Source organism: Austrofundulus limnaeus, unplaced genomic scaffold (assembly GCF_001266775.1).
Source record: "Austrofundulus limnaeus strain Quisiro unplaced genomic scaffold, Austrofundulus_limnaeus-1.0 Scaffold1389, whole genome shotgun sequence".
In the NCBI taxonomy this organism is placed as follows: Eukaryota; Metazoa; Chordata; class Actinopteri; order Cyprinodontiformes; family Rivulidae; genus Austrofundulus; species Austrofundulus limnaeus.
In genome coordinates this window covers 3,932-14,173 of record NW_013953791.1, presented here as the reverse complement: position 1 = coordinate 14,173, position 10,242 = coordinate 3,932, and the positions used below count along the sequence as shown (strand labels likewise).

General features: G+C 36.7%; 3 protein-coding genes across 3 annotated transcripts in view; all 3 read left to right on the top strand.

Annotated features, from left to right (window-relative positions):
* Positions 1-2,435: 2,435 nt before the first annotated feature.
* txnl4b (thioredoxin-like 4B) lies at positions 2,436-2,658 on the top strand (the record flags this gene model as incomplete). Its single annotated transcript, XM_014032181.1, is given in 1 exon segment — positions 2,436-2,658. A coding segment is annotated over 1 exon segment (166 nt), but the record flags the coding sequence as incomplete, so codon positions are not given.
* Positions 2,659-3,478: 820 nt separating this feature from the next.
* Positions 3,479-6,532, top strand: mrpl16 (mitochondrial ribosomal protein L16). Its single transcript, XM_014032178.1, has 5 exons — positions 3,479-3,701; positions 4,136-4,207; positions 4,432-4,580; positions 5,819-6,112; positions 6,240-6,532. Exons 1-5 carry the CDS (start codon positions 3,632-3,634, stop codon positions 6,429-6,431), a joined length of 777 nt encoding a protein of 258 aa, XP_013887632.1. The 5' UTR covers positions 3,479-3,631; the 3' UTR covers positions 6,432-6,532.
* Positions 6,533-7,259: 727 nt separating this feature from the next.
* The window catches only part of LOC106535226 (centromere protein Q), a gene marked incomplete at its 3' end in the record, with an annotated part of 6,649 nt that continues 3,666 nt past the window's right edge, over positions 7,260-10,242 (top strand). Inside the window, 3 exon segments of the mRNA XM_014032180.1 lie at positions 7,260-7,697; positions 7,765-7,816; positions 7,909-8,011. Of these exon segments, the coding sequence (XP_013887634.1) occupies positions 7,599-7,697; positions 7,765-7,816; positions 7,909-8,011 (254 nt within the window).

Genomic DNA, 10,242 nt, shown 5'->3' with positions numbered 1-10,242 from the left:
TGCGCGTACGCGCACGGGGGTACCCATCTGCGATAGAGGGCTGCGCTTACACTCATAGAATCTGGGGTTACAATACGTAACCAACGTTTTGCAACCGGTCAGGCTTCGTGAGGATGTTTTTTGAGGTAAATGTGTTTTGATTATTATGTGCGGCTGTTTGTGGGTTCAATGTTGCTAACTTTTTGGCGTCCTTTGGATGTCTGATTACGGCCGTGGTTTCTCTGCACGTTGTTGCTGCTTTGTTTTTATAAGGGGTAAATGTTTGCTAGACACTCGCTAAATATTTACTTGTTTTCAGGATATGCGCCTTTGTGTTGCGGGTGGCATTGGAGCTGTTAATCCACATGTTTGGGGGGCTGTGACTGATTAAGGTACTTGTCTGTTTTTCTTTACATTTTATTTTTGTATCTTTAATGGTTTGCATTGTTGACTGTCATCTTTACTAATGGTTATTTTGTCTACAGAAGATTGCTCCTGTTGTAATGTTGTGCTCTCACCCTTTGTATGCATTTTATTCGAAACGTTCATTGTACCTCACTACTTTCATGTAGTTGCTTAGTGATTTTCTCGGTTCAGGTGAGTGCCTGGTGGTGCTAAGRTTTAGAATAAGCACTTTAGAACTGTTGCAGTTCCATTCCTCCAGAACTACCCATCCTTTGTAATATCTTGTGAACAAGTTAATTTAAATACTGAGAAAAATGAATAAAATATATTTTGTAAACTATTTCTGCTTTTGTCATTCTGGAGCCAGACCTACCTGAGTACTTGTAATAGGGAATCTCTAGATTATTTCACATTGGTTTAGTAATCTACCAGTTGACCTTCGAGTCACGTCCTCCAAGTCACAATCCAGGTGCTTCCCTCCTTGTTTACATATGGGTGAGTGCAGGTTTATTAATAAATTAAATTGTTTCAGATGAATGAGAAACCGGAGTTGTAAAGGAAATAAGTACAAGTACTTTGTTACTGTACTTAAGTAGAATTTTTGTGTATCTGTACTTTACTTGAGTAATTATTTTTCAGCCTACTTTTTACTTCTACTTCTTACATTTTCACACAATTATCTGTACTTTCTACTCCTTGCATTGAAGAAAAAAAAGCAGGAAGTAGAAAGTCGTTACTTCTATTTCATTTTTGCTTGTTTCCATTCCAGCTTGTTGTTGTAAAAAAATAAATACTATCCATATAAATTGTGCCTCTTAGATAGTGAATTTGATTGTGGTTGAATGAGAAGTATAGATATATAAAATTCTGATAGCGTATTAGTTTGTACACAAACAAATCATGGTAAATGGTACTGAACTTATAGAGCGCTTTTCAAGTCCCTCCRGACCCCAAAGCGCTTTACACTAACAGACATTCACCCATTCACACTCACATTCACACACTGATGATGGCAAACTACACTGTAGCCACAGCTGCCCTGGGGCACACTGACAGAGGTGGGGCTGCCATGCACAGGCGCCATCGGACCCTCTGACCACCATCAGTAGGCAAGGTGGGTGAAGTGCCCAAGGACACAACGACTGAGACGGCTGGACGGGGGATCGAACCAGCGACATTCCAGTTCCAGGACGACTCCCCTAACCACTCCGCCACAGCCAAGTCCGAGCTGACATCCTCAAATACCTTCAACAACTCTTCACCCAGTCTGTCTTTAAACGTGATTATTAATATTGTGTAATGAAGTAACTGTGTGTTCGCATTTAGAGAAATCATGTCACACTCCAGCAGGACGTAATCATTAAAATAAAAGTACTGTACTTAAGAAGTATTTGTATTTCATGCATTATATTATTGCATTTGCCCGCAGCCCTCAGATTTTCATTTTGGAGAAAACTTTGGGCAGCCTTGATATATGAATATAATCTGAAACAGACGAGTGCAACTAGTGCATCCTAAATTTARCATCAATTAATTATTTTAATACAACAGTCATTTCTGCATTTTTTGGGGAGGTCACCTCCTAATAAATGTCCTTACAGAAAATCTAACTGCTCATTTTAAATCAATACTTTTACTTTTAATACTTAAGTACAAAAATATCAGATACTTTAAGACTTTTACTCAAGTAATATTCCTAAAGGAGACTTTAACTTTTACCACAGTAACTTTTTGGTAATATACTTGTACTTTTACTCATGTATCACTTTGTGGTACTTTATACAACACTGGGAAAAACTACACAGTTTGAGTATAATACTGATGTGAAGAATGCAGGAAGATTTAGGAATCAGTAGGTGCTTTATGCTTTTTTTCTATTGAAGGACAGGAATTTTGCACATTTGTAGGCTATTCATCTTTATTGTTATAGTTCAACAAGTGATCTAAACAATGTGACTTTTATCTAGGTGTCCCATGTTGCTTGTTTTGTCCTAAAAGTAGCCCATGTAGTCAGACTTAATCTAATCACCTGACATCGATTCTTTTTTCAGCTCTCCAGATCACACAAAGTTCGTCGGCAGCTTCAGAACCAAGCAGGATTTCATAGACCTGATTGAGGTGATTTACAGAGGAGCCATGAGGGGGAAAATGATTGTCCAGAGTCCCATCGACCCTAAGAATATTCCAAAATACGACCTCCTGTACCATGGGATTTAAAACCTGGTGGACTATCTGTGAAAATTAAAGAGGTTAATGAAAGAGCTTGTTTTGGCTAGAGATATTTTGATGTACAACCAATATGTCTCCGATTTAGAGACAGTTTTTATTAATATTATTGATAACAAAATATCAAGTGAATTACTCTTTTTGGCTTCTAAGGGTTAGAGCCTGCAGATAGGCTTTAATAAATTTGTTGAAACAAAGACTTATTTTTTTATTTTCCCACAGAAAAAACTGCAAATTATTATTGTTTGAACACATTGTCTAATGTAAAAAAATCTAATAAATCAGATTTATATTTTTTCTTGAAGACTGTTTCTTGATCAGTTGCCATGAAAGGATTTTGAGTTCATTATTTTTTCTTGGCAGACATCTTTTGTTGAGTCTGTGTACAGTGCGATGAAACTATTCACCCTTTTGATAATTCTATACTTTTATTGCYGTTATAAATAAGTCAAGGTCGATATAAATTGGGCTTTTTTTTAACTAAAATTGTTATACCAAAATATTTGATGTCAAAGTGAAATAAAATTTCCACAGAGTAATACCCAATTAAATAAAGATATGTGATGTAAAATATGTGATTGCATAAAAATTTAAACCTCTTACAAATATGCCATAAACATTAATTTAGGTAAATTTTGGGTTGCATGTTATCACGTTTACTGAAAAAAAACAACAAAAGCTCAAAATTATTTTCTTTTTCCTGATAAATTAACTTGTTCTCATTGTTAGTGTAACTCAGACACGTTTGTCCACTTTGCTTTGCAATTGTAAGCAAAAATATTCAGCCGTAAGTTCAAAATACATCAAAAATTAGTATACTTAGTGTTCTCTCAAAATTGTATCTTATTGTGAAAAATCGCCCCAACAGGAAGTAGCTTGTCGTCTGGCGGAAGTTAGCCTCAAGCATCTTTGCAGCGACCTTAGACTATTAGATATTTAATCATACCTTTTTTAATGCCCGTCATCGGGCAACAGTAGGTGACAATTAAGAATTTAAATTGTTTATTTAAGTTTGAACATTATGTTTTCTCTCGTTAAGACTGCGGTCGGCGGACTGGCAGGAGCTTGCAGAGCCAACGGTCACCAGCAAGGTATATAGATAGCTAAATATGCTAATGCTAACGTTACGTTCATACGACGTGGAGGAGGGAGTGAAAAAAGTACCTAAATTGGGAGTTCCAGGACCAGTTTAACAATGTTAACTTTAAAAGTTAAATTGTTTTTGTTTGTTTGTTTTTGTTTTTTTGTTGCCAAACATACAATTGGTCATATCTAAGGCTTTTTTCTGACACAAAACTAGAAATCATGAAAACAATGATGAGCTGAACTGAAACTGATGAACTGAAAAATGAATGAACGAATCAGAAAATAAGTTTTACCCTGACATAAAAGTTAAGATGAGCTTCGTCTCATAGGACTAGAAACATGTTTTCAGCTTTGATTTTAAACACGTTGAGCAACATTAGAGACAGTTTTGCGTAAGTTTATGTTCTTAAATGTGTTACTTTTTTTGTTTTCTTCACAGCTCCTTTGCAGAGCTACTTGAAAGTCCTCACTGCTGGGATTAAAATATCTAGCGTCCCCCCAGACTTCACTGGTAAATTTATGTGACTTTTTTTTCCTTTCTTTACCAGTTGCATAAACCCATGTGCTTCTGTTTTGACTGCATCATCAGTTGTGCTTTGTCCAGGGTTATTTTTGCCCTTCAGAGAATTAGTAGTCTTTGAATTAATTAAATCTAAATTCAACATTTTAACCTGATGCTGCGTCGTGTTGATTTATGTTTTTTATGACTCTTGGTGCTTATTTCCTTTATCGCAGGTGTGGTGCTGCCAGAAAAACCCAAACTGAAGATTATGAACAAAGTGCCTAATTTGATAAAGGCCAAGAAAGAGCCGAAGAAGCTGCGAGACATCCAAGGCCCTACAAAGACTGGAACCTCCTTCACCACTGGGCTGTACGGCATTCTTGTGAGTGCATTTACACCTACTGAAGTCGTCAATAACTGAAGTAAAATTTCCCAAATTTCCCCCACTGTGGGATCAATAAAGTCTTATCTCTTAAAGCTAAGTTAACTAGAGAAATAGCATTTCCTTAGGGAAAAGGCTAGTTTGAATGCTTCATGCTGAAAACATGAGCTGAAAGCTGCTGAAATCAAAATTGTAAATGTGAGCTCACTTTGAGAAGCTGAAAGCAAAAAAAAAAAAAAAGCCTAACTTTGCAGAAAAACTCTGAAAAGGAGCACAAATCTAGTTGAAAGCAACAGAAAACAGCTAAAATAGCTGAATATAGCTGAAAACATCTGAGAAGCTTAAATAGCCCAAATTTGCAGAAAAAAAACCACAAAGAAGAAAACATCAGAATAATAGCAGAAAGAAGCAGATCTAAAGCTGAAAAAGAATAAAAAAAGCTAAAATCAGCACAAAAATAAGCTAAAGGTAGCAGCCACAAGTTGTATTTAACACCCAGATAGTGAAAGTTGTGTAATAAATGTTTTAAATTAGCAGAAAAAAATGCATAAGAGTCCAAAAATGTGTCAGTTTGTATTAAAAAGGCAAAAACAGTTGAAATTTTCAGTAAAACAGCTAAAATGTAGCTAGAATTTTAATTAGCATAAGGTTGCTGAACTTAGCGGAAATACGTTGTAATAGCTACAAAAACTGTGTATTTAGCTTAAAACTGCTGACAGCAGCTGAACTCTAGCTAAAATTGCAGAAAATAGCTGAATATAGAAAAAAGTATCTAAGAAGCATAAATAGCACAAAGTAGCAGAAAAATGTAGAAAAAAATCAGAAGAATAGCAGAAAGAAGCAGAAATTTCGCTGAAGTAGCAGAAAAAAACTAAAATTAGCACAAGAAAGTGAAAAACAGCAGAACCAGAGTAAATTGTGTAAAGATTTAGAAACATTTTGAAGGCTTTTAAGCATGTTGAAAACACCTCCGTTCATTTTCAATTGGAAAAAAGTGGCTAAAAAAGTGAAATAGCTGAAAAAGTATAAATTGCTGAAATACCAAAAATCATAGCACGCTTGGCAGAAATGAGCTGAACGTTTTGATGCATGAATTGTCGAAATAACACAAAAATTGTGGAACGAGTTAGATGCTGAAAAACGTACGGAAATAAAAATGATCTCAATTGTTGCTTTTTTTTCCCCCTCTCCAGAGAAAATGTCTCGTCTAACTGTTTCCCTCTCCTCCTGATGCTCAGGCAATGGGTGGTGGCTACTTGCACTGGGGTCACTTTGAGATGATCCGCCTGACCATTAACCGCAACATTGACGAAAAGACCATGTTCGCCCTGTGGCGCGTGAGTGCTCCGTATAAGCCCATCACTCGTAAAAGCCTGGGTCACCGCATGGGCGGGGGGAAAGGACCCATCGACCGCTACGTGACCCCGGTTAAATGCGGACGTCTGATCGTGGAGGTGGGAGGAAGAGTCGAGCTGGGCGAAGTTGAACATTTCCTGACGCAAGTGGCGAAGAAGCTGCCTTTCCCCGCCCAGGTGAGATCACAGATGGAGTTTATGCTTACAAACTGACACAGTATTGATAGTTTCTACTCAGTGGCTCATATTTGAACCGTCAGGAAGTGTCGTGTTTTCATGCTTTTTCCCTGTTTTGTTTTGTTAGGTGGTGAGCAAGGAGAGTCTTGCAGAGATGCAGAGGGAGCAGCAGGAGAGGGAGCAGAACAACCAGAACCCCTGGACCTATAAGAGGATCGTGCAGGGCAACATGTTGGGCATCAGAAATCTTGTCAGTCCCAAGGACCTGCATTTCCAAGGACGCTACACAGGCAAATTTTTCTACCCGGAGAGGGTGTGACAAACCGGAGGGACATTTCTTCATCCAGTGCTCTTTGTTTCATTGTCACATTTTGTTGAATAAACATTTGAATTTTTCTGCTGCTAAGGAAAAAAAAAAGACATTTTTTTGTCATTATTGAACTCTTAGAATAAAAATGTGAACTTGGTGAAAACTAGTAGTGCATTCACAACACAATGGCTGTTTAAATTTATAATCCACATAGCTGTAAAATACAAGGTTATCTTTAAAAACATGGAAATATTAGGTTTTACATATTGTATATACAACAGATATAGTTAAAAGTGTTTTCTTATTTTCCTGTTTTCTTTACACTAGGGCTGACTTACAAAGTTTTTAAAGGTGTACACAACCTACAAATTATTCACAAACATTTCATCATTCATTCATTAACAATTAGCCTCTTTTGTAGAAAACAAAAGGTTCACAGATTTAGGTTGTCTTTCTTGTCCTTTGCACAAATAAGATTAACAAGCATTAGAGAAATGAAAACATAAGCAAAGAAATGATCATACTTTATGTACAGAATACAATTTATATCTAAACAACCACACAGATTATTAAAAGGATAGGTAGTCTCTAAAAAATGATTACCAATGCACAGGAAGGTCTAATAAGACATTAAAAATAAGTACTAAAATAAAGGTTCCTACAGTAAGTTATTGCTGTGTTTTTGCTGCATTTTGCCCTGCGTCTGGTCTTACAGGTATCTTTTTTATATGTCTTATTAACAAACTGGACTTTTAATGTAATTTTACGGGAGATATATAAATTTTTTATGAGTTACGGGATGAATTCTTCTAAAATTATTGCGTGAATATGATCTGTTTGGTCATCTACTTCCTGACAAGCAATGACCCGGAGTAAAGTAAACAGCTAGTACGCATGCGCATTGTTCCGAAACAAGTTGACGCATGCGCATTGTTCCGAAACAAGTTGACGCATGCGCKATGAGCTTCAAACGCAACAGCGCGAAAAAGCAGGTCTCCTGTCAACAAACTTTTTTTAAAATTTATTTACCCCTTTTATTTCGCTTCTATTTTCTTAGCACTTTAATTGCATCTTATTTCTTCCCGCTTACTGTTAAGTTCAAAGTTTAGTGAGTCGTGTCATTAAGCTAGCTAACATCAACACAGTTCTGTGACTTAGCTAGCTAGTAAAAATAACATGAAACCTGCACGGGGTTCCAAAAGACCCTCATCAAAAGSGCCCAACCCTAAAAACGCAAAGAAAGCAAAAAGGCCAGCAGGAGAAACTTCAGATGAGGTAAGACAACCACTCTCTCCGGGTGTTGAGCTKTTCAGTCCTGTGAACTGTTTTTGTGTGTTTTCAGAACCAAGCTGGACAAAGTGACAAAACCGCGCACTCAAAACAGCGTAAAGAAGGTTAGCTCTGCTTTTTCAAACGAAGTAAAGTAACTTTCCTGATTTGCCATTATTTACATAATTTATGTCCTTGTTCCTGTCATCTGATGAAGGTCCAGCTGTGGTCTCCAGGAAGAAGAAAGTTCCGGACAGCTGGAAGGTGATGCCGAGTTCCTCCATCAGTGCTGTGGAGAACATAATGGACTTATCGATACTGTGAGCTCCACACCCATCAGTTAAATCTCCACCATATTTGTGCACTGAAAGGGTTTGTAGTTACTTGCTTATGACGTCCTAAATGTTTTAAGATATTTACATGAAATTTTAGGAAAAGTTTCACGTTCTGTTTTTTGTAGGAGGCGTCTTGTATCCTAAAAACAATGAAAACATTTTAAAATCCAATGTAAACGTAGCAGAAAATGAATAAAATCACGTTACAAGGCTCATGTCACCAAACTGCAACATCAAATCAAATCCATGGGTCTTGGAATAACGTGAAATGGATCTCGTTTAAAAAACGTGGACATTCGTTTTGTAAACAAAGCTCCTTAACTGAGTGCGAAATGCGACGATTGTCAACACACGTTGCTGTGTAGTAATATCGTTATTCTGCAGCAAAAAGCACATGCTTTCAGATCATAACCAAATTTGGAAGAGAGGCAGATAAAATAATGTTCTTCATGTAAGCGTACCTATTTAAAATGCCCGTGACATCAAATTTTTGTAATAAACASCAYTTTTGGAAAGATAACATTGATAACATACTGCAAAATAAATTTCATGTCACTGAGATGAACGGTTGTTGARATATTCACATGTGAAGAAACAGGAAGTGATGTCAAASGAGAGTGTCGGCTTGTAAAGAGAGCGTTGTTACAAAAACAACAGACTAGAGAAGAATCTGATGTTTCTTTAAATTATTATTAGTCGCTATCAGAGAAACAAAGAAGAGTTAAAGTTTAAATAATTTAGTTTTAATAAACAGAGACTAGTGAGTTTATTTTATTAATGAGCTCCCCTTTGATGTCACTTCCTGTTTCACTTTGGCTGAGCCGAAATCCAAAAGAAAATATGCTAGTTATTTGACAAAATGGGTAAAATCATGTGTACTATGCCAGTTTAAGTATAAAAATGTTTTCTTTGACTTTTCATATTTGAAGGACATGCGTGTCACGGGCACTTAAGGGGTCACGGGAAAAACTTGGATGTATGAGTTTGATTCTATTTTCAATGAAGTGGCTCTCGAAAACGCATCAACAGAAATGTGAATGAAAACGAGTCTGCTCATAGAAACAATGAAACRGGAGCAAATCTCAAATGAACACACAACTCGGTCACAGCAGTTTAGTAAAACAGGCAGCAGCTGCTGACGGTTTGTCAACAATCCTAAACAATTAAAAAGACAGAGGTGTCAAAAGTATTCACATTCATTTCTTAAGCAGAGGTATGGATACTAGGGTTTAAAAATACTTTTTTGGAAGTAGAAGTATCAGCTCGAGCTTTTTACTCAAGTAAAAACACACACACACACAATGTTTCTTCTAAAGTTAATAATGAGTATAATGTTAAATTAAAATGTTGAAATTTTTGGAATTAACTGACTAGACTAAACCAGACCCTTGTCCTTCACTTTGTTTTGTACGAGGGTCTGGACTCGCAGCTATAGAGAAGCGATTCTTGCAGGAGGCGTGGCCTCTGCTGAAGTTTAAAATGATTGGATTTGTTGGCCACGACGTATGTCGCTGTGACGGAGGCTAGGCTAAGAAGCTAACAAGAAATTGCGTGTGCTGTAAAAAACCCTACTGAGAGGAGAGAAGTACCGAGCTAAACGAGACGACTGTAAATGAGAGCTGCTGCTTTGTCAGACAAATTTWATTTAATTTGGAAGCCCTATCAACACGGACTGGCTTCATTCACTTCCTCCACTGCCGTTGATAAAATAACTWGCAGACACTGCGCAGAAAATCGAYGTCGTTCAAAACTCKGCCTTCTGTTTGCTGAYTGGCCCAGGTAAAATAAACTACAAGAGACACTGCGCAGAAAATCAAYGTTCTGTTCTSTRATTGGCCCAGACGAAAATTCTCCCAAAGAAATCCTTGTCTGTGGGAGAACTTCTAGACGTAGCAGTGAAGGGAAACTACTACACAGGTGTGATGGAGTGAGTTCAATCCAATAGGATGCCAGAATGGTTTATATTTACACTTTTTACACTTATATTTACACTTCTCATCAACCACAATCAAATTCACTCTATCCATGGGCTCCATGTGTCTGGATAGATTTATATGTATTAATTTTTTTCTGAACAATGAAAAGATGGAATATAAACAAGTCAAAGTTAAATAGAAATGTAATGCTTTTTGCATTTTTAAAAAGTAAGTAGTAGAAAGTACAGATAATTGAATTAAAATGTAAGAAGTAGAAGTAAAAAGTAGTCTGAAAAATAA

Coding starts and splice junctions, on each gene's coding strand:
- mrpl16 (XM_014032178.1), top strand. CDS start 3,632: ATGTTTTCTCTCGTTAAGACTGCGGTCGGCGGACTGGCAGGAGCTTGC. Junction 4,208..4,431: donor CGTCCCCCCAGACTTCACTG/GTAAATTTATGT, acceptor CCTTTATCGCAG/GTGTGGTGCTGCCAGAAAAA. Junction 6,113..6,239: donor AGCTGCCTTTCCCCGCCCAG/GTGAGATCACAG, acceptor TTGTTTTGTTAG/GTGGTGAGCAAGGAGAGTCT.